This window comes from Nerophis ophidion, unplaced genomic scaffold (assembly GCF_033978795.1).
Source record: "Nerophis ophidion isolate RoL-2023_Sa unplaced genomic scaffold, RoL_Noph_v1.0 HiC_scaffold_49, whole genome shotgun sequence".
Classification (NCBI taxonomy): Eukaryota; Metazoa; Chordata; class Actinopteri; order Syngnathiformes; family Syngnathidae; genus Nerophis; species Nerophis ophidion.
This window is the reverse complement of record NW_026906971.1, coordinates 463,624-487,694: the sequence shown is the minus strand read 5'-3', so window position 1 is coordinate 487,694 and position 24,071 is coordinate 463,624. Positions and strand designations below refer to the sequence as shown.

The 24,071-nt window shown below is 40.0% G+C and overlaps 1 protein-coding gene across 1 annotated transcript; it reads left to right on the top strand.

The window, feature by feature from the left end:
• Positions 1–2: 2 nt before the first annotated feature.
• Positions 3–4,688, top strand: LOC133546933 (gastrula zinc finger protein xLCGF3.1-like). The gene is made up of 3 exons (XM_061892783.1): positions 3–72; positions 130–1,114; positions 4,661–4,688. The coding sequence occupies exons 1-3, from the start codon at positions 3–5 to the stop codon at positions 4,686–4,688; spliced, it is 1,083 nt and encodes a 360-aa protein (XP_061748767.1).
• Positions 4,689–24,071: the final 19,383 nt, after the last annotated feature.

The window sequence follows — 24,071 nt, the reverse complement described above, 5'->3', positions numbered from 1 at the left end:
ACATGATGTCAGACTCTTCTGATCACAGTGATCACATCCAACAACCCTTGAAGAGTAAAAATGACTCCAAAGGTGATACGAGACATCACACTAACAACAAACACTTGGACTGCTCTGAATGTGGGAAATCATTTAGACACAAGAATTATATTAAAATACACATGAGAATACATACTGGAGAGAAACCTTTTACTTGCTCTGTTTGTAAGAAGAGTTTTTCCATTAAGCCTGCCATGACCAGACACATGAGAACACACACTGGAGAGAAACCTTTTACTTACTCTGTTTGTAAGAAGAATTTCTCCAGAAAGTCTAACATGTCCTCACACATGAGAACACATACTGGAGAGAAACCTTTGACTTGCTCTGTTTGTAAGAAGCGTTTCTCCACAAAGCAACATATGGTCACACACATGAGAACCCATACTGGAGAGAAACCTTTTACTTGCTCTGTTTGTAAGAAGTGTTTCTCCAGAAAGCCTGACATCTCCATACACATGAGAACACACACTGGAGAGAAACCTTTTACTTGCTCTGTTTGTAAGAAGAATTTCTCCAGAAAGTCTAACATGTCCTCACACATGAGAACACATACTGGAGAGAAACCTTTGACTTGCTCTGTTTGTAAGAAGCGTTTCTCCACAAAGCAACATATGGTCACACACATGAGAACGCATACTGGAGAGAAACCTTTTACTTGCTCTGTTTGTAAGAAGTGTTTCTCCAGAAAGCCTGACATCTCCATACACATGAGAACACACACTGGAGAGAAACCTTTTACTTGTTCTGTTTGTAAGAAGAGTTTCTCCACAAAGTCTAACATGTCCTCACACATGAAAACACATACTGGAGAGAAACCTTTGACTTGCTCTGTTTGTAAGAAGCGTTTCTCCACAACGCAACATATGATCACACACATGAGAACACATACTGGAGAGAAACCTTTTACTTGCTCTGTTTGTAAGAAGTGTTTCTCCAGAAAGCCTGACATCTCCATACACATGAGAACACACACTGGAGAGAAACCTTTTACTTGTTCTGTTTGTAAGAAGAGTTTCTCCACAAAGTCTAACATGTCCTCACACATGAGAACACATACTGGAGAGAAACCTTTGACTTGCCCTGTTTGTAAGAAGCATTTCTCCACAAAGCTTGTCATGACCACACACATGAGAACACACTGGAGAAAAACCATTTAGTTGCACTGTTTGTGATAAGATGTTGTGGCATAAGTTATCAGGTCAGTAAACAAGAGTGTGTAACAGTCATGGAAGCTGCAGGGATTTAAAAACATTTAGTGATTGTGCTAAATGTACTTTAAAAACACAGCATGATTAATATGAATGTATATTTGATGTTGTATGTAGTGCCTCTCATCTTCTACTGTTAAATTTAAAGGCCTACTGAAAGCCACTACTACCGACCACGCAGTCTGATGAAATATTAACATTGCAACACATGCCAATACGGCCTTTTTACTTTACTAAATTGCAATTTTAAAGGGGAACATTATCAGCAGACCTATGTAAGAGTCAATATATACCTTGATGTTGCAGAAAAAAGACCATATGTTTTTTTAACCCATTTCGGAACTCCAAAAGGGTGAATTTGGCGATTTAAACGCCTTTCAATTGTTCGCTGTCGGAGCGATGACCTTTCACCTGTGACGTTACAATGGGAAGCAATCCACTATTTTCTCAAACACATTACACACACCAAGTCAAATCAGCTCTGTTATTTTTTGTTTTTTCTAATGTTTTCCGTCCCTCGGAGACATCATGCCTCGTCGGTGTGTTGTTGGAGGGTGTAACAACACGAACAGGGACGGATTAAAGTTGACTTACGTGGCGTGTGCATCGATTAGCATGGCGTGCTAATCGATGCTAACATGCTATTTAGGCTAGCTGTATGTACATATTGCATCGTTATGCCTCATTTGCAACTATATTTGCATCCAGCCTTTCCCTCCACCCACATTTAATGTCAAACAAACACATACCAATCGACGGATTCAAGTACACCAAAGGTCAAAAGATGCGAAAGTCCCTTGTTTGTTCTGCACATTTTACCGACGACAGCTATGCTACGACAGATGGCGCAGAGATGTGTGGATATCCTGCGACACTCAAAGCAGATGCATTTCCAACGATAAAGTCTACGAAATCCCAAAGGTGAGTTTTGTTGATGTTATTGACTTATGTGCTAATCAGACATATTTGGTCACAGCATGACTGGTAGCTAATCGATGTTAACATGCTATTTAGGCTAGCTGTATGTACATTTGTAGCTATATTTGCCTCCAGCCTTTCCCTCCACCCACATGTTATGCTAAACAAACACTTACCAATCGATGGATTTAAGTTGCTCCTGTGGTCAAAAGATGCAATCGTTGGTTAGAAGGCGATCGCCGAATAGCTTCAATAGCTATTCGCTCAATAGCTTCAGTTTCTTCTTCAATTTCGTTTTTCGCTATCTGCCTCCACACTCCAACCATCCGTTTCAAAACATTCGTAATCTGTTGAATCTGCTGAAATCCACGTCTGAATCCGTGCTAATGTCGCTATATCTTGCTGTTCTATCCGCCATGTTTGTTTGTATTGGCGTCACTATGTGACGTCACAGGAAAATGGACGGGTGGATTTACAGATAGCAAAAATCAGGCACTTTAAAGCCTTTTTTCGGGATAATCCATGATGGATAGCATTTTGAAAAAAACTTCCAAAAATAAAATAAACCACTGGGAACTGTTTTTTATTGGTTTTAACCCTTCTGAAATTGTGATAATGTTACCCTTTAAATTTCTCTCGAGTTACTTGTTAAAAACGTCGCGGAATGATGACGCATACGCGTGACGTCACCTGTTGGAGGGGACATATTAGCGTAGCACCAAACACGGCTAAAAGTCGTCTCTTTTCATCGTGCAATTACAAAGTATTTTGGACATCTGTGTTGCTGAATCCTTTGCAATTTGTTCATTTAATAATGGAGATTATAAAGAAGAATGCTGTTGGTGGAAAGCGGTGGATTGCAGCTGTCTTTAGCACCGAGACACAGCCGGTGTTTCTTTGTTTGTTTTTAACACAGAGCGGTCAAGCGAACATGTTTTCTCTACGTCAACCAGCATGATTTTGGATGGGGAAATTGTGATATATATCTTACCGGAGAAATCGTTGGATTATTCGTCGTTCTGCTGCAGCTGTGAGCTTGGCTCCTCGGCTTCTCTCTGAGACACAGTGTGTTCACCACAGCCATCCGACCTCGAGGTATGTTTTTACAATCTCACTAAAACACTATTACAACAATAAGCAGATACGGGATCTTCCACAATTATCCTAGTAAATGTGTCTAATTACATCTGAAACGCTCACACTGCCGTCTACCGGAGCCGTCACGTGTTTTTTTTTTTTCTTCTAGTCCTTTACTTTCAATATCCTAATTCACAAATCTTTCATCCTCGCTCAAATTAATGGGGAAATTGTCGCTTTCTCGGTCCGAATTGTTGTTACTGCTGGTGGCTCCCATTAAAAACAATGTGAATATGTGTGGAGTCCTACAACTCGTGACGTCACGCGCACATACTTCCAGTAAAGGCAGGGCTTTTTTATTAGCGACCAAAAGTTGCCTACTTTATCGTGGATGTTCTCTACTAAATCCTTTCAGCAAAAATATGGCAATATCGCGAAATGATCAAGTATGACACATAAAATGCACCTGCTATCCCCGTTTAAATTAGGAAATCTCATTTCAGTAGGCTTCTAAAGTTAAAGTAGCAATGATTGTCACACACACACTAGGTGTGGTGAAATTTGTCCTCAGCATTTGACCCATCCCCTTGATCAATCCCTGGGAGCTGAGGGGAGCAGTGGGCAGCAGCGGTGCCGCGCCTGGGAATCATTTTTTGGTGATTTAACCCCCAATTCCAACCCTTAATGCTCAGTCTTTGGTATGACTTGGCCGGGATTTGAACTCACGACCTACTCATCTCAGGACGGACACTCTAACCACTAAGTCACTGAGTAGGTTATATGTTGTCTTGTAGTTACTTTTTAAGTTGTGTGCATGTATTAAACATTATATATGTAGCAACATTTTATTATTTTCATTTGTTTTTTTCCACACATTTTTTCCATTGCATTTTATTAATGTTATTATCCAATTAAAAGTATGAATGAATCAAAATGTGGACTCTGGTAGATGAGCAGCATTGTTACATCATGGATGTTAACTACAGCAAAACATCAACAAAGAAGAAAAAGGCTGAAGTTAGCAACACATCACTGAACTTTAGAGTCATCGTGAGTGGAGTTGCTTGTTTTTATTGCTGCATTTGTACTTATTTCACCTCACATCTTCACTTTTAATCCTAAAGTCTTCTTCAAATATATTGTTCTGGGCTTCTAAGATTGATGTTTACTATGTGTGTGTGTAGTCTGTGGAAAGTGTTGTTGTCCCTTGTGGATCCATTTGTTCACTTGAACGGACACATCATCATCATCGTTATCATTATCAAAATACAGATTTAAGCACTGTATTAGAGTGCCTCTTGTAGTACTCCAACTCGCCACACTGAGAAGTGGGGGCGATCCTGAGCTAGCAGATGCATGTTGCTATCATGTTTTATCAGCGAGGAAGACAGCATTTGTGTTTACTTTTTTGTCAGATCCAAGTGGTATTGCTCCGCTGAATAAATGAATCACTATGGCTGCCAATATGGAGGATTTTATTCACACACACACATATATATAAATGATAAATGGGTTGTACTTGTATAGCGCTTTTCTACCTTCAAGGTACTCAAAGCGCTTTGACACTACTTCCACATTTACCCACTCACACACACATTCACACACTGATGGAGGGAGCTGCCATGCAAGGCGACTACCAGCACCCATCAGGAGCAAGGGTGAAATGTCTTGCTCAGGACACAACGGACGTGACGAGGTTGGTACTAGGTGGGATTTGAACCAGTGACCCTCGGGTTGCGCACGGCCACTCTCCCACTGCGCCATGCCATATGTATATATATATATATATATATATGTATATATATATATGTATATATATGTATATATATATATATATATATATATATATATATATATATATATATATATATATATATATATATACATATATATATATATATATATATATATACATATATATATATATATATATATATATATATATATATATATGTATATATGTTTAAAGGCCTACTGAAATGAGATTTTCTTATTTAAACGATGTGTCATACTTGATCATTTTGCGATATTGCCATATTTTTGCTGAAAGGATTTAGTAGAGAACATCCACAATAAAGTTCGCAACTTTTGGTCGCTAACAGAAAAGCCTTGCCACTACCGGAAGTCTCAGACGATGACGTCACATGTTGATGGCTCCTCACATCCTCACATTGATTTTAATGGGAGCCTCCAACAAAAACAGCTATTCGGATCGAGAAAATGACAATTTCCCCATTAGTTTGAGCGAGGATGAAAGATTTGTGTTTGAGTATATTGATAGCTAAGGACAAGAAAAAAAAAAAATAAGTTAAAAAAAAAAAAAGGGGTTGCATTGGGACGGATTCAGATGTTTTTAAACACATTTACTTGGATAATTCTGGGAAATCCCTTATCTTTCTATTGTGTTGCTAGTGTCTTAGTGAGTTTAACAGTACCTGATAGTCAGATGTGTGTGTTCACGGGTAGAGGTGGGTAGAGTAGCCAGAAATTCTACTCAAGTAAGAGTACTATTACTTTAGAGATTTATTACTCAAGTAAAAGCAAGGAGTAGTCACCCAAATATTTACTTGAGTAAAAGTAAAAAGTATGTTGTGAAAAAACTACTCAAGTACTGAGTAACTGATGAGTAACCTGTTTGTTTAATGATTATGGCAACAAATAATGCACAAAAACATAAAAATAGCAATGAGCAAATTCATAGCCAGGAATATCTCTTAAGCAACTAAAACAATAATATATATTAAATAATAGTACATTAAAATAAAATTAAAAAATGGCACATTGAGCCACAATAATTTAACAGCACCATAGGCTCAGTAGGCATTCATTGATTTGATTGATTGATTGATTGATTGATTGATTGATTGATTGATTGATTGAAACTTTTATTAGTAGATTGCACAGTACAGTTCATATTCCGTACAATTGACCACTAAATGGTAACACCCCAATAAGTTTTTCAACGTTTATATATTACTTAATAAATGACCAAGTCGAGGTGATCTACCTTATATATATATATATATATATATATATATATATATATATATATATATATATATATATATATACACACACATGTATATATATATATACAGTATATAATTTATATTTATTTATTTTGCCGTTTTTGTTGACATGTTAAAGGTGTTTTAATGAATATACATGCATGTTTAACATATAGATTCCTATCTTTCATGAAGACAAGAATCTAAGTTGGTGTATTACCTGATTCTGATGACTTGCATTGATTGGAATCAGACGTCCACGTTTTCAAATGGAGGAGAAAAAAAGTTCCTCCTTCCTGTCTAATACCACATGAAAGTCGTTGGTTTTTGGCATCTTATTTGTCCAGCTTCTATATTTGTTTTTATACACTTTACAAGAAATACATTGGCGGCAATCTCCGTTGCTTGCTAGCTTGTTTGCGCTGGCTTTCGGAGACTCTTATTTTGTTAATGCAGGCGCGATGGAGCGGCGCTTTTATTGTGAAAACAGGAACTGTGCGATCAGTCTTTAGGCTTTTGACGGGAAGTACGGTTGAAATAAAAAGTGTATTTTTTCCTTTAAACTTTTGATTGATTGATTGAAACTTTTATTATTAGATTGCACAGTACAGTACATATTCTGCACAATTGACCACTAAATGGTAACACCCCAATAAGTTTGTCAACACGTTTAAGTCGGGTTTTACGTATCACGGTCATGTGACCACCTGGCTCTGTTTGATTGGTCCAAGGTCACCAGTGACTGCATGTGATTGGTGAAACGCAGGCATGCGTGGATTCTACTTTGAAGCTCTGTCATTAACCAAAATAAACATTAATAGATCCATAAAAAAAAGTAGCGAGTAGTGAGCTTAATGTAGATAAATGGAACAGAGTAAAAGTAGCGTTTCTTCTCTATAAATATACTCAAGTAAAAGTAAAAGTATGTTGCATAAAAACTACTCGTAGAAGTACAATTTATCCCAAAAGTTACTCAAGTAAATGTAACGCGTTACTACCCACCTCTGGTGACATTGTTGTTTGAGTAACAATATTCTTAATGTGCTTCTACATTTATAGATTAGATATTTTATATTAGTGCTATTTTCAGTCCAGCACATGCCTTAATATGCAACAATGTGTAAATGTATTCAAAAAAAAAGAAAGAACAATTTGAGTAAACAGTACGAGACTTATTTTACATGGAAAAAACATTTTGTGTGTATGTACACACACACACGCGCACACACACACACACACACACACACACACATATATATATATATACATATATGTATATATATATATATATATATATATATATATATATATATATATATATATATATATAGATATATAGATATATAGATAGATATCATCATGCAATTTCAGATTCATATGAAATATTGAAGTATTACATATTTTATTTGTAATTGTTAATAATCCCATAGATTATCACCTTTATATGATATACATATGTACTGGTTCACATCTGAAACATCTTCTGGACCACTTCATTTATTACTCTGTATTTGATTGTGTTGTGATTGTTTTATATGTATGTCCCCAGACCTTTTATGCAATATAAATGTGAAAGGATGGTTTTGTTTTTACAAATTTACATTTGTGGATACATCAAATAAATCCAGTATTGTGTTTTAAACATTTTTCATGTATTTTTTTTTTTTCTTTTTCAACATCCCCAAAACAACATCAATATCAGTCAAAGTTTGGAGTGTCAGACAAAAGCCAATATTGTACATCATCCCACAGAGATTTACTTTGCATACATTCTTAAAATAAACTGTTTATTGTGTTTCACAGTCACAGAACCAACAAGTGTTGTCTTCAATTGCAAAACAACATACAAAATATTATTTTAAGTGCTCAATTCCATCTTTATTTTTCTGTGATTAACTCTTTTGCCTTAGAAAGAATGGAAACTAAAGTTATGAGTATTTTTTTGTTCCAGAGAAAATAATAAGAAGAAGAAATAGTAAAGAATTAAAAAAAGATGCAGTAACTAGAATATTTTGAATGAAAGCCTTTTTAAATTTTGTAATATTTTTTATTTGCAGGTTGTGCTTAATGAAATCTTCAAATATTAAAATATCTTTATCATTCAATAAGTGCATCAGTGACCAAATGCCTTTTTCAAACCATTGCTGTACAAAGATGGATTTGTTTCTCATTTTAATGTACGAACAATTCCATAGTGGAGTATTGTGTGTGATGAAGTTGTGTTTGTAAATTAGTTTCCAGTACAACAACACTTGCTGGTAGGGATGGGTACTGTTCACTTCTAATTCCATGTTTTATGTGTTATATATGTCAATATATTGTGTGTTTGTATTTTGCCAACATGGTAGAATCACATGATAGGCAGGTTGTATCATGTTTTTCTGTCACCTTGAGGAAATGGCATAAAGAGGAAGATGACAATATAATGTCACTTGGACAATGATGTACAGAACAGAGGAGATTTAGTTCATTTCTATTTTTGGTTATAGGTGATTCTTTTTTTTATTATTTCAAAAACCTCTCCCTTATCCAGCTATGGATTTCTGGTAGCTGCTTAAAAATAATTAATACGGAAAGCTTTACTTTAATAAGTGTATTGTTTTCCATTGATAAACACAATTGGGAACTGACGTTGCCAAGAATGGAACTCACGTCTTGTAGAATAAAAGGCCAACGCACCAACCTTTGTGCTATCAAAGTTTTGTTGACGTTACCAACAACAATCAGTAATCTAATGTTTATGAAATGGACATCAAGTTTGTTGTTTTTATTCAGTTTGTCATCCTTCTTTGATTCTAGTGGCATTTAAAAAACTGTTTTTATTCTCTCTCCATATTCCCAACTGACCACAAGACTCAAAAGACAACATTTTCGATGGAGCTTGGGCGGTTTATCACTTGTCGAATTTCCCGGCAAATCTGTACTGCTTCCTGAAGCGGTCACGGGGCTTCTTACGTCATCATTTCTGGCTCCTCCCCTGAATGAAATAGGCCTCCATACACGCCTGGTGGAAACACCCCCTCCATTAGTCCACACACGCCTCCAAGCCTCCGCACCATCGGAAGCGGACCAAGGATCGCTGGCTGACACCGATATATCAATTTAATAGCATGACACATAGATAGAAAAAATGGAAAAAAGCCGATAGGGCTGGGCGATTAAACGATGTCACTATATATTGCAAAATACATCAAATCGAAACCAATTAAAAAAGTCATTTGAAAAAAGGCCGATAGGGCTGGGCTGTAAAACAATACAATATATATAATGATAGACACATGACTGATGTTAAAAAAGTAGGAAAATGGCCAATAGGGCTGGCTGATAAAACTAGACACATAACTTATGTGGGGGGAGGGGGCACCAGACTTTTGAAGAGGGAACGTGCGCCCTCCTGTGGACTTCTGCTGCAACTGCACACACAAAGAACTTCATTACTTCCAAGTGTGCCTTATTTAGTGTCCCAGACTTCCAATTCCTCCTTTACATGTTTAGTGTATAAGTATTAATTAAACAACTGTTTGATATATGAATATTAAAAACGTATTTAGTGTATAAATATTAAATACATGTTCAGCGTATAAATTAAATATATATATATATATATATATATATATATATATATATATATATGTATATATAGAGAGAGAGAGAGAGAGAAAGAGAGCGAGAAAGAGAGAGAGAGTGAGAGAGATAGAGAGAGACATAACGAGACAGAGAGAGAGAGAGAGGACCAGACTTATTAAGAGGGAATGTGCGCCCACCTGTGGACTTCTGCTGCAACTGCACACACAAAGAACTTCATTACTTCCAAGTGTGCCTTATTTAGTGTCCCAGACTTCCAATTCCTCCTTTACATGTTTAGTGTATAAGTATTAATTAAACAACTGTTTAACATATGAATATTAAAAACGTGTTTAGTGTATAAATATTAAATACACGTTTAGCATATAAATTAAATATATATTTATATAGACATATATATACATAGAGAGAGTGAGAGTGAGAGGGACAAAGAGAGTGAGAAAAAAAGAGAAAGAGAGAAATAGAAAGAGAAAGAGAGAGAGAGAGACCAGACTTATTAAGAGGGAACGTGCGCCCTCCTGTGGACTTCTGCTGCAACTGCACACACAAAGAACTTCATTACTTCCAAGTGTGCCTTATTTAGTGTCCCAGACTTCCAATTCCTCCTTTACATGTTTAGTGTATAAGTATTAATTAAACAACTGTATAATATATGAATATTAAAAACTTATTTAGTGTATAAATATTAAATACATGTTTAGCGTATAAATTGTATAAATATATATATATATATATATATATATATATATATATATATATATATATATATATATATATATATATATATATATATATGTATATATATATATATATATGTAGGTGTGGGATAAAAATCACAAGACTACTTCATCTCTACAGAACTGTTTTATGAGGGGTTCCCTCAATCATCAGGAGATTTTGCGCTCTACCACGGTATCGAGCACTATTCTCTGGATAATCCAATCAAGACATATATATATATATATATATATATATATATATATATATATATATATATATATATATAAATATATATATATATATATATATATATATTTATATATATATATATATATATATGTATATAAAGAGAGAGAGAGAGAGAAAGAACCAGACTTATTAAGAGGGAACGTGCGCCCTCCTGTGGACTTCTGCCGCAACTGCACACACAAAGAACTTCATTACTTCCAAGTGTGCCTTATTTAGTGTCCCAGACTTCCAATTCCTCCTTTACATGTTTAGTGTATAAGTATTAATTAAACAACTGTTTAATATACGAGTATTAAAAACTTGTTCAGTGTATAATTATTAATTAAACAACTGTTTAATATATAATTATTAAAAAAAACTTGTTTAGTGTATAAATATTAAATACATGTTTAACGTATAAATTAAATGTATATTTATATATATATATAATATATATATATATATAGAGAGAGAGAGAGAGAGAGAAAGAAAGAGAGAGCAAGAGAGAGACAAAGAGCTAGACAGAGAGAGAGAGAGAGAGAGAGAGTGAGTGAGAGAGAGGGAGAGAGAGCAAGAGAGAGAGAGAGAGAGAGAGAAAGAGAGAGAAAAAGAGAGAGAGCGAGAGAGACGAGACTTATTAAGAGGCAACGTGCGCCCTCCTGTGGACTTCTGCTGCCTCTGCTGTCGTGAAAAAAACACACACCAAATAACCCTTAGAAAGTAATAACATGATTAAAAATAAAATTACAAAACGCCACACAAATACTCAACCTAATCAACATTATAATCAAGTAACATCTCAAAGAACGGATCTTCATTTCCATCCTTGAAATCTACCTCACCTTGTCCCAAGGCTGTGTACTGAACGAACGTAGACGAAATCATACGCGTAATTAGTGATCTTATCAGCGGAATCACACAAACTGACAAGACAAACAATAGAGCTAAGACCACTAGCATAATCGTCCCAAGTTGCATTATCCACGAACGCCAGTTTGCTACTCAGGACGGATCCACCACAACATCTTCTCCTATTGCGTCTCGCAGAGAAGTCAAATTCTGAATACCCTGCGAAATGACGGAATCATCTCCAGTATTGTCTGGAATGTACGTACAGCACCATGAATTCAGCATAGCACAAACTCCTCCGACGCTCGCTACCAAATGGTCTAATACTATACGATTTTGCAAAGTCACTGCCCGTAACGCCTTCATTTCCACTCTGCTCGCCTCCGTAATAGTAACTGTCCAATTTACAAAACCTGAAAACCGATGATTCAGCATCTCCATTCTAAGCATGAGTTTCCCCACGCCCAGCTGTGGAAACAATGACAATGCCACCTTTTCTCCTGGTGTCCAAAGTTCAAGATCTGCAGGCACATTTGTACCCCAAATCGCATCATGGGGTGCATACTCACGCTTACCCCTATGACTCGGAACAGCTGACACAATGTAAGAGTGGTCAGCAGCTGTTATCATAGCACAACGGCCCATCCAATTCTATGGCAATCTAACATAAACGTTAAAGCCACAAAGCCACAGAACATCCTCCTGAGGCCGCGTGCCAGTTTGATCTGTAAAATAGGGAGAACAGCCCCCTCCTTGCGCAGCCTGTGAAATGTTCAAACTAGTGTTACCGTGATATGTAGTGCATGAACTAGTCACATTTAAACAATACATCGGTGGAATTTGTCCCATCTGCACTGGCGGCTCTCTAAGGCTCCAAGATACCGCATAACACGCACATTTCATACCCGGCCTAATATAAACTGGACCAAAAAGCACATTCGTATCATTATCGGACCACAGATCATAAAAATCTAACTTCGGATCTTCAAGCGAAGACAAAGGTGTCCCCGTATGCGCTTTAACCGTATCATTCAGATTTGCTGCAAAAAGGTATAACACATCCTGGGAAAATATCTATAACCCTCCATTACAGGCTTAGGTGTGACATGTGGATTGGACGCCGCTATAGGCATATATGTACAGACATAGCAGTTTGAGACATTATGTGAGTCCGCTACACATTTGTCCTGGTGATTTTGGCCCTCAGCGCCTTCACCTGTGTCTGCAAACTAGTAGTGTTTCTCTAAAGATGTGATGCGAGGGAGGTGTGTGTAACCCTCGTCTCTGCAGCCGCGGATCCTGCCGTAGGAGCCAAAAGCGATTTTACAGCTCCTCACTCCTCTGCGGCCACCGCTACAGGGCCCGAAATCGCCTTGCATTGCGAAGCGTGGACCCACGTCGGCCGTTCTTCCACTTTCACTGCAGTGTGGGTGACGAGGAGAACTTGGAACGGGCCGAGCCAGCCTCATTGTTTCCAGCTCTTCCATCTGAAGTTCTTGATAAGCACGAAGTCGCCCGGCACAATGGTGTGTAGAGGATGATCCGCTCGCCCCGGAAGCGCCAAAGAGACTTGCCTTCAAATATTAGCAAAACACTTTGTTAAAGATATACAATATCTTACCAGTCCGTCTTCACACAGGGTCGTCTCAATTGGCGGTCCTGATGGTCCTATCCCCACATTAGGGGGGACTGCAAACAGAATCTCAAAAGGTGACAGGTTATGACGCGTGCACACCTGCATAGGCATGTACATGACAACTATCCGCAAACATTTAGGCCAGCTGAGCTTAGTCTCTTCACAACATTTGGCAAGTTTTAATTGAATTGTTCCGTTTCCTCTTTCAACAGCACCTCCGGATTGTGGATGGTAACTGCAATGAGTTCTCAAATCAATTTGCAAATAATCAGACAATTGCTGTATCACCTCATTTACAAAATATGAACCATTGTCACTCCATAACTTCTTCGGAATGCCCCACTTTGCCACAATTTCAGTTAAAAGTGCTTTTGCCACTGCAGCGGAAGAAGCATGTTTCGCTGGGAAGGCTTCTACCCATTCTGAAAACATATCAACCATCACTAGACAATATTTTTTCCCTTCACTGGGTGTAAGTTCAATGAAATCCACCATGACATGCTCAAAAGCCCTACTAGGCGGTGGGTGTGCTGCTTGTGGTAATGGTCTAAGTTTACCTGGATTATTTTGAGCACAAATCAAACAACTTTTACAGAGATGTTCTGTGAAAGCGTAAAAGCCCTTAGTAAACCAGAATTGCTGTACTGCTGGACACATCCCTCCCTTTGACACATGGTCCAACCCATCACTCAATTTCACATAACAATCAAACAAGCCTTTAGGAAGACAAGGCTTCCCATCCATCCATCCATTTTCTGCCGCTTATTCCCTTTGGGGTAGCGGGGGGCGCTGGTGCCTGTCTCAGCTACAATCGGGCGGAAGGCGGGGTACACCATGGAAAAGTCACCACCTCATAACAGGGCCAACACAGATGGACAGACAACATTCATACAAAGCTTCAGGCGTCAGGGCCAAACCAGGCTCCATCCCGGAAAACAGCACCAGAATTAGCCCATGCCTGTCGTTCCTCGCCCACAAACAACTCGGCACTTGCGCCAACAAGGAGGAAATCTCAGTCGGAGAAGTCACCGCAGTCAAAGTCAGGTGTGCGTCATACTTTTCGTCAGTCGGAGATGCTAATTGCACCGAACGTAGCAAATGAATTTTTGCCGCATAATTAATTCTATATGCATCAACTGATTGTGAATAGAATAAATTTTTTCCCGCGTGCACACGGTTGCCAATCCTTTGCCAAAAAACAGTCATGCATAAAAGGATTTAAATCCCGCCAATTATCAGATTTAGCTTTTGCTATCGGAATGTGCGGACTGGAATTTTCAACATGATCCAATATTTCTTGTGATGGAGTTAATTTTACTGCAACTGCACATTTGCATCCATCAAAATAGACGTCATTAATAAACAAACTATCATTCAAACCATGATAGAATGAAGCTTCATATTCTTGGTCCGGACCTTCACGAACATGTGACACACAATACATGCTTTCAGATTCAATTCTGTCAGATACTGGATTCAAACAGGGTGATATTGTGCTCTCTAGATCCTGCAAAGCAGTGGTCGTTACCCACCACTGATAGATATAGAGCGGACAATTCACCTCCAATGAGACAAAATTCGACCCATTTGCATTCCTCTCCACTTTGAGGCCTTCTGGCATCGGAGTGATTCCGATACCCCATTTTAGCATTAAATCACGACCCAACAGATTGATTGGACAAAGATCAGACATTAAAAACAAATGTTTTGTTGTCATTGTACAATCAGCCGTCGCCCATGTACAATGAATTGGTATTGAAAACTTTTCTAAGACAGTTTGCCCACTCGCACTAGTGGAAAACATAGTTCTACCACTCAATTTTGTAGAGAATTCACTCGTTTGAATTACGCTGTTTGTCGCTCCAGAATCGACAAGAAACGTCAATGACCTTCCACCCACATCACACACAATCATCGGCATTTTCTTATAGGCTAAGTCCTCACAAAAAGCATACGTCCCAATCATTGGCTGTTCACGCTCTTCTAATTCCCTAATTCTGTCCTGCACCTTAGCAAGCAGCAATGTATCAGTAAAAGCAAGTGCGTCTTCGTTGCGGTTAGCGGTTAGTATGGTGTTGTCGTAAGAGGGTGTGGGTGCAACACTTATCTGTTTCGTTGTCTCAGGTCCCGAGCCGGTCAGTCAATCTGAATTGTTTCTGAGTTGGCCTCCATCCGCTCTGCCCCAATAGTCCCGCTGTCCATCCCGTTTATTCTCAGGACAGTCGCGCCTCCAGTGACCTTCCTTTCCGCACATGAAACAACAGTTTTGGTCGTAATGCCACGTCCATCTTTCTTCTTGCCTCTTCCTCTTCCTCCGCTCCATCCCGCGTTCATTTTACAGCGGCAATCCTCAAAGTATTCAAAAATCAGTCCGTGGTGGAGTCCCACAAGTCTCCCATGTCCCAAAAATGCCGTAGTTTGGAGACCAATTTCAAAAATTGCCCCCGGCCGGGTATCTTTTCCTTGGAGTTCATAGAGAGCAAATCCAGCAGAAAATTGGCATTTTAAACAAAGGGAGGGAGTTTGGAGGGGGCAAAACGTCCCGCGTGCACCTCTGCTGCTATCTTTGCCAACTGCTCCGGTCCCAGATGCACCAGCAGAAGTTTTTGTATTTCTGCTCCTGTGGGACGCCATGCCCGACAGAAAGCCTGGAATGCGGCTGCAAGCGCGTCTCCACCTCTGTGTGGTGACGGCCAGTCTCTGATCGCTTCACGCATTTCCTGGTCCATCTGGTGTAAGACCAAAGCGGGAGTCCCTTGCGGTCCTGGATATTCCATCATCGGAGCCTGGAAGGTTTTGCCACTTCTCAGTGTCCTGCCAGCACTGTCCTCACTCAGAGACATTTTGTTCACTTTATCGGTCACATGTTGAATTGATGAGCCCGATGCTCCTTGATTGTCATCCTGATGCGAGTGGGAGGACCCCGCCGGGGCTGCTGCGCCGTGCCCCGAGACTGCCCGCTGGTAGTTAGTGGGCGAAAACGGCGTTGTGAGGGGTAGAGTTGGGAGCTGCTGAAGCTGGAGCTGGAGGGGTGACATCGGCGGGTGCTGTTGTTGGTGCTGGTGCTGTTGTTGGTGCTGGTGCTGCTGTTGCTGTTGCTGCTGCTGCTGCTGCTGCTGCTGGTCGTAGTGCGGGGGCAGAGTGGGGTAAAGTGGCGTCCAGTCCTCAGAAACCCTTCGACTGCGACTCAGGCCCTGAGATTGGCTCGAAAACAGAGTACTGGGAAAAATATCAGTTGCAAGATCGATCTTTTCTTTATTTTCTGCTTCACTCATCTAATGTTTCTTTATGTTGTTCAAACAATTCAAATCTTTCACACCCACAGTCTTTCCCTTTCGCATGTAGACCTCTTGTAGCGCTAACTTTTCTTTAATTTTACTCAATTGATTCATCCTAAATGAACCAGTCTTGGGAAATCCCAATTCATTCACCCATACTTTCACACACATTAGGGCTCCCTCTACATATTTTCTTTCATTGTGCACATACATGGGAAATCACAATCGAATACCTCAGGCTTAACTTTCCTGGACTACATATTCGAGCTCGTTTTAATTTTCCGCTCTTTTTGTTTAAACTTAACATACTAAAATGTGTGTTGTTTCTTCCGGCCTCTAACCGGGCATACATTCACGGCCTTGTAGACACTGTTAATCATCGGGACTCTAACCCATTAAAATTTATGACGAGACGGCTCCAACCCTAAATCCGTGTTATTTGTTCCGGCCTCTAACCGGGCATATAGATACGTTTTTATGAAGACACGGCTACTTTCATTGGGACTCCAACCCGGCATTAAAATCGGGACTCTAACCCAGGGACTCTAACCCAGCGCTACATTTTGGGACTCTAACCCAGCGCTACAATTGGGACTCTAACCCAGGGACTCTAACCCAGCGCTACAATTGGGACTCTAACCCAGGGACTCTAACCCAGTGCTACAATTGGGACTCTAACCCATTGACTCTAACCCAGCGCTACATTTTGGGACTCTAACCCAGGGACTCTAACCCAGCGCTACATTTTGGGACTCTAACCCAGGGACTCTAACCCGGCATTAAAAATCGTAGGGAGACGGAAAAAGAACGGCTAATTTCCCATGTATGAAACATATAAATCACTCAAGCTTTGTCACACAAAAAAACCTTTTGTGGAATCGTCTTTTGTTTGAAATTCAAATGTCAGAGATTCGTCTTAAAATTTCAGTCAGGATGATTCAATTAATTTACCGTTACGATGTTGCAGCGGGTTAAACGTGATCTCGAAGAGACGGCCGTCCGATTCGCAGGGGCCTCCAAAACTCTCCCGTCCTTTCAAATTTCTGGGAAGGAGAAGTCAGCTTTTTTGTGCTGCCGGGTTGATTAGTCCATTTCAGCGGCCTCTGCCAACGGGAACAGCGATCTTCTTGGGATCCCGCTTCTGCACACCAACTTGTCGTGGAAATTTCTTAAAGACGATCCTTTAGTGACAAATAGCTTTGAAATAATTTATCAAAGTAACAAACAAATAATAACAAGCTTTGCAAAGCGAGACCAAACCAGAACGACACATCCGTTCGTTCCAGCTTGTTCTAAATCTTTTAGAATATGTCATGACAATTATACATTCTCAGAAGTCCCACCCTCCATGCTCATTTACATACAGTACACCAGTGGAATGAATACCCAAAGTCCTGTGAAGAAGGAGAGGGTGTCGTTTGCCCAGAAGGGGAGGGGGGTCACTCGGGAAAGGGCAACAGTTTAGCACGGGGGGGTACCAGGGAGAGAAAACACACATGTCCAGGTCAACTAAAGTCCACATGTCACATCAAAGACACAGGAGCCAGACCTTGATCAGATAAGAGATCTCCTGCTGAGTGTCACATTTCTGAGTCTAATAAACAACTTTTGGTACCCAGTTCAAAGAAAATCATCTATTTAAACGAGTATAAGTATTTTTTTTATCACACTGTCCTAGGTAAATACATTATAATAATAATAATGGATTAGATTTATATCGCGCTTTTCTATTATTAGATACTCAAAGCGCTCACAGAAAAGTGGGAACCCATCATTCATTCACACGATGGTGGTGGTAAGCTACATCTGTAGCCACAGCTGCCCTGGGGTAGACTGACGGAAGCGTGGCTGCCAGTTTGCACCTACGGCCCCTCCGACCACCACCTATCATTCATTCATCATCTATTCACCAGTGTGAGCGGCACCGGGGGCAAGGGTGAAGTGTCCTGCCCAAGGACACAACGGCAGCGATTTGGATGTCAATAGGTGGGAAGCGAACCTGCAACCCTCAGGTTTCTGGCACGGCCGCTCTACCCACTACACCATGCCGCCCCCAACTGCCAACCACATGTACTCTGCCTCACATGTGGATAAAGCAACAGTAGCTTGTTTTCTTGTTTTCCATGAGATTAGAGAGCTACCTCCGCTTAGACTAGCACAATAACCTGATGTGCTTCTCCTGTCAGACACATCTGAAGCCCAGTCAGCGTCACTGTACACTCTCAATCCCACTTTTTCACTTTCATTTCTTTTGAAACATAACTTGTTTTCTGCTGTACCTTTGAGGTATCTAAAGACATATTTTACTGTGTTGGCTCAGCAAAGTGTTGGGATAACTTCCTGACCACAAAACTTCTGTCTGGACGTGTGCATGTGGACAAGTAAATTAGGCTTCCAACTGCCTCCCTGAACCTTCTTTGATCTGTCGTTTTGTCTGCAACATCTGTGTACTCTAGTTTTGGTTCACATGGAGTCTCTCTGGACTTGCAATTTTGCATTTCAAATCTCTCTACGATGTTGTGAACATATCTCTCTTGAGACATTGTGACTTTACCATTTGTTTGGTCAAAATCTATTCCCAGAAAATGTTTCAATTTTCCTAGATCCTTCATTTTGAATCTTTCAGTGAGCATCATTTTCACACTGTTGAGTACACCATTGTTTTTAGATGCTATGATGAGATGGTCTACCCATACTAGTAAAATCACTTTCACATAATACTTCTCTCGTAAGTACACACAATGATCAGCAGAATTTTGTACAAAACCATTCTCAGTTAGACATGTGTGCAACATTGCATTCCAATTTCTACCGGACTGTTTCAAGCTGTAGAGAGACTTGTGCAATTTACACACTAGCTTTTCACCTGTGACTGATTCTTTGTCGTAGCCTTCTGGCTGTTCGATATGAATTTCACAATCGATCGGAGCGTGAAGATAAGCAGTCTTCACATCAAGCCGGTGCAGCACTAGCTCCTCTTGTGCCGCCTTTTGCATGATCACCCTCACACTTGTCATGTCTGCTGTGGGTGAAAATGTCTCTTTGTAGTCAGTTCCCTTTTCTGACTGTAGCCTTTCGCTACGAACCTCGCTTTGTATTTATCTGTTCCGTCAATGTCACTCTTGAGGCCATAGACCCATTTCCCCCCCACTGTCTGGTGGCAAATGGGTGAGGGTAAAGGTGTCGTTTTCCTCCAGTGACTTTACCTCATCTTCCATAGCATTTTTCCACTGCCCTGATTTGTTTGACATTATCGCTTCCTTGTAGGTTTGAGGAATGTCACATACTGCTCTGTAGCAAGAGTCCACACATGTTACAAATGTGTCCAATGTATCCTCAGTCTCAAAGTCCTGTAAGTGAACCGGCCTCCTCCGGGTTCGTGGTGGGTTCCTTCCGTTTACAGTGTCAGGGACTCTGTGCGTTCAGTCTGTTCAGGTAAAGTCTCAGAAACACCCTGTAAACCTTGATCTGGTACATTTTCAACCTTGTCATCATCAACACAAATTTCTCTTTCATTAACCCTGGGGTTTACATCACCATACCCCGTGTATGACTCACATGTTTGTGTTTCTTTTTCTGTTGCAGTTTTGGTTGTGAATTTTACCAATCTGTGTTTCTGAACTTTCTCTTGTTCTGGGTAGTACACTAGGTAGTCTGGGCAGTTTTTATCATAACCCACAAAAACACCCTGCTCACACCTGGAGTCTAGCTTGCCCTTGGCTTGTTGCTGGTAAGCATAGCACACTGATCCAAATGTTTGCATTTTGGAAATGTTTGGTTCTTTCCCTACGAACAACTCGTATGGCGTTTTCTGTGTACGCCTAAAGTAGCATCTGTTCCGTACAAAGGCTGCCGTCTGTACAGCGTAGTTCAATCAATCAATCAATGTTTACTTATATAGCCCTAAATCACTAGTGTCTCAAAGGGCTGCACAGACCACCACGACATCCTCGGTAGGCCCACATAAGGGCAAGGAAAGGAAAACTCACACCCAGTGGGACATTGGTGACAATAATGACCCAGTGGGACGTCGGTGACAATGATGACTATGAGAACCTTAGAGAGGAGGAAAGCAATGGATGTCGAGCGGGTCTAACATGATACTGTGAAAGTGCAGTCCACAATGGATCCAACACAGTCGCGAGAGTCCAGTCCAAAGCGGATCCAACACAGCAGCGAGAGTCCCGTTCACAGCGGAGCCAGCAGGAAACCATCCCAAGCGGAGGCGGATCAGCAGCGCAGAGATGTCCCCAGCCGATACACAGGCGAGCAGTACATGGCCACCGGATCGGACCGGACCCCCTCCACAAGGGAGAGTGGGACATAGAAGAAAAAGAAAAGAAACGGCAGATCAACTGGTCTAAAAAGGGAGTCTATTTAAAGGCTAGAGTATACAAATGAGTTTTAAGGTGAGACTTAAATGTTTCTACTGAGGTGGCATCGCGAACTGTTACCGGGAGGGTATTCCAGAGTACTGGAGCCCGAACGGAAAACGCTCTATAGCCCGCAGACTTTTTTTGGGCTTTGGGAATCACTAATAAGCCGGAGTCCTTTGAACGCAGATTTCTTGCCGGGACATATGGTACAATACAATCGGCAAGATAGGAAGGAGCTAGACCGTGTAGTATTTTATACGTAAGTAGTAAAACCTTAAAGTCACATCTTAAGTGCACAAGAAGCCAGTGCAGGTGAGCCAGTATAGGTATATATGTATGTATATATGTATATAAAGGTATATACAGTACAGGCGTAATATGATCAAACTTTCTTGTTCTTGTCAAAAGTCTAGCAGCCGCATTTTGTACCAACTGTAATCTTTTAATGCTAGACATGGGGAGACCCGAAAATAATACGTTACAGTAGTCGAGCCAAGACGTAACAAACGCATGGATAATGATCTCAGCGTCTTTAGTGGACAGAATGGAGCGAATTTTAGCGATATTACGGAGATGAAAGAAGGCCGTTTTAGTAACATTACGGAGATGAAAGAAGGCCGTTTTAGTAACGCTTTTAATGTGTGCCTCAAAGGAGAGAGTTGGGTCGAAGATAATACCCAGATTCTTTACCGTGTCGCCTTGTTTAATTGTTTGGTTGTATATTTGTTAGAGTTGTATTATTAAATAGAGTTCGGTGTCTAGCAGGACCGATAATCAGCAATTCCGTTTTTTTGGCGTTGAGTTGCAAAAAGTTAGCGGACATCCATTGTTTAATTTCATTAAGACACGCCTCCAGCTGACTACAATCCGGCGTGTTGGTCAGTTTTAGGGGCATGTAGAGTTGGGTGTCATCAGCATAACAGTGAAAGCTAATACCGCATTTGCGTATGATGTCACCTAGCGGCAGCATGTAGATGCTGAAGAGTGCAGGGCCAAGGACCGAACCCTGGGGAACTCCACACGTTACCTTAACGTAGTCCGAGGTCACATTGTTATGGGAGACACACTGCATCCTATCAGTAAGATAAGAGTTAAACCAAGACAGGGCTAAGTCTGACATACCAATTCGTGTTTTGATACATTCTAATAAAATATTATGATCGACGGTATCGAAAGCAGCGCTAAGATCGAGGAGCAGCAACATAGATGACGCATCAGAATCCATCGTTAGCAATAGATCATTAGTCATTTTTGCGAGGGCTGTCTCCGTGGAGTGATTTGCCCTGAAACCGGATTGAAAGGTTTCACATAGATTGTTAGACGCTAAGTGTTCATTTAACTGCTCCGCAACAATTTTTTCAAGGATTTTTGAAATAAAGGGAAGGTGAGACACCGGTCGGTAGTTTACCATGAGGTCAGGATCGAGGTTAGGTCTTTTAAGAAGAGGATGAATAACCGCTTTTTTGAATGCTAGGGGAACAGTGCCCGAGGAGAGTGATAAGTTTATAATATTTAGCACTGATGGACCTAATAATACAAAGAGCTCCTTGATCAGTTTCCCATGAAGAGGGTCAAGTAAACATGTTGTCTGTTTTATTCCATTTACACGTTGTAACAATTCCTCTAATGTTATTTCCTCAAAACGAGAGAAACTATTTTGGAGGGCAGTATCCGCCGTATATACAATCGTGTCAGTGTTAATAGAACCCCGTTGTAGCTGGGACGCATTGTCTTTAATCTCCTTTCTAATGACTTCAATTTTCTTACTAAAGAATTGCATAAAGTCATCAGCTGAGTGGGTTGAGCTACTGGAAGGGGTCCCTTGTTGGGTTAGCGATGCTACCGTACTAAACAAAAATTTAGGATCGTTTTTATTACGGTGGATGAGATTTGAGTAATATTTAGTTTTAGCTAAGGTAAGCATGTGTTTATAAGTTATTAAACCATCACTCCATGCTTGATGGTGCACCTCAAGTTTAGTCGTGCGCCATTTGCGTTCCAGCTTTCTGCATAATAATTTCTGAGCTCTACTTTCTTCTGTAAACCACGGGGTGCGCTTTTTTGAAGCCTTATTTAACTTTAGCGGTGCTATGTTATCAATGGTTTCGCGCAGGGCGTCGTTAAACAGGTAAGTTACTTTCTAGCAGTAAGCGTCTACCCATCTCATGAAGGGTTCTCCACCCTCTCTAGGCCGTGCCATTTTAGTGTGGTGAATAGGGTGAAGACGTTTCATGTCTAATCCTATTCTTTATTAACAGTGCCTGGAACTCTTTGCTTGTATACTCAGAAGCATTATCTGATCTGATGCACCGAACCTCACTGTATGGTGCTACGTCAGCTAAGAACCGTTCTGTTGCGAGAGCTGCATTACTCTTAGACCTTAGAAAGTACACCATCATGGTACCAGAATAGTCATCAGTAAATATTTGTGCATATTTGTGACCATTGATGCTAGGCGTTTGCATGAGACCGGCTAGGTCAGTGTGGACTAGCTCCAAGGGTTTCTTAGCCCACCTGTCAGGCTCCTTGTTTCTCGTCTGGGTAAATTTGCCTTTTGTGCACACTTCACATAATTGTGCTGGTTTAGCCACACTCCCTATTATCTCCATGCCTCTCACTACACCTTATAATTTCTGCACATCTTCATAATTACAATGGCCCAACATTTCATGCCAGGTTTGTACATCATGACACACTTTACATTGATCAATATCAGTTTGAACAGTAGGCAAGTAATACAGATGACCACTTTGGTGTATGTCAAACCTGCTACCGTCCCTTGTGACCATGCGATTGTCCCCTTTCTCGAAGGTGATCGTCGCTCCTCCGTTTGTGGCACGCGGCACGGAAAATATGTCATGTGGATGTGTGGGTATCATTATTTAATATTTATACACTAAACATGTATTTAATATTAATACACTAAACATATTTAATTATATACTAATTATATATTTAATATTCATACAGTATACATGTATTTTTTTAAACATGTATCTAATATGTATACACTAAACATGTATTTAATATCAATACGCTGAACATGTATTTAATATTAATACACTGAACATGTATTTAATAATCATATACTAAACGCATATTTAATAATATATATTAATCATGTATTTAATATTCATACAGTAAAC

Coding starts and splice junctions, on each gene's coding strand:
- LOC133546933 (XM_061892783.1), top strand. CDS start 3: ATGATGTCAGACTCTTCTGATCACAGTGATCACATCCAACAACCCTTG. Junction 73..129: donor GAGTAAAAATGACTCCAAAG/GTGATACGAGAC, acceptor AATGTGGGAAAT/CATTTAGACACAAGAATTAT. Junction 1,115..4,660: donor CATACTGGAGAGAAACCTTT/GACTTGCCCTGT, acceptor CTTTTTTGTCAG/ATCCAAGTGGTATTGCTCCG.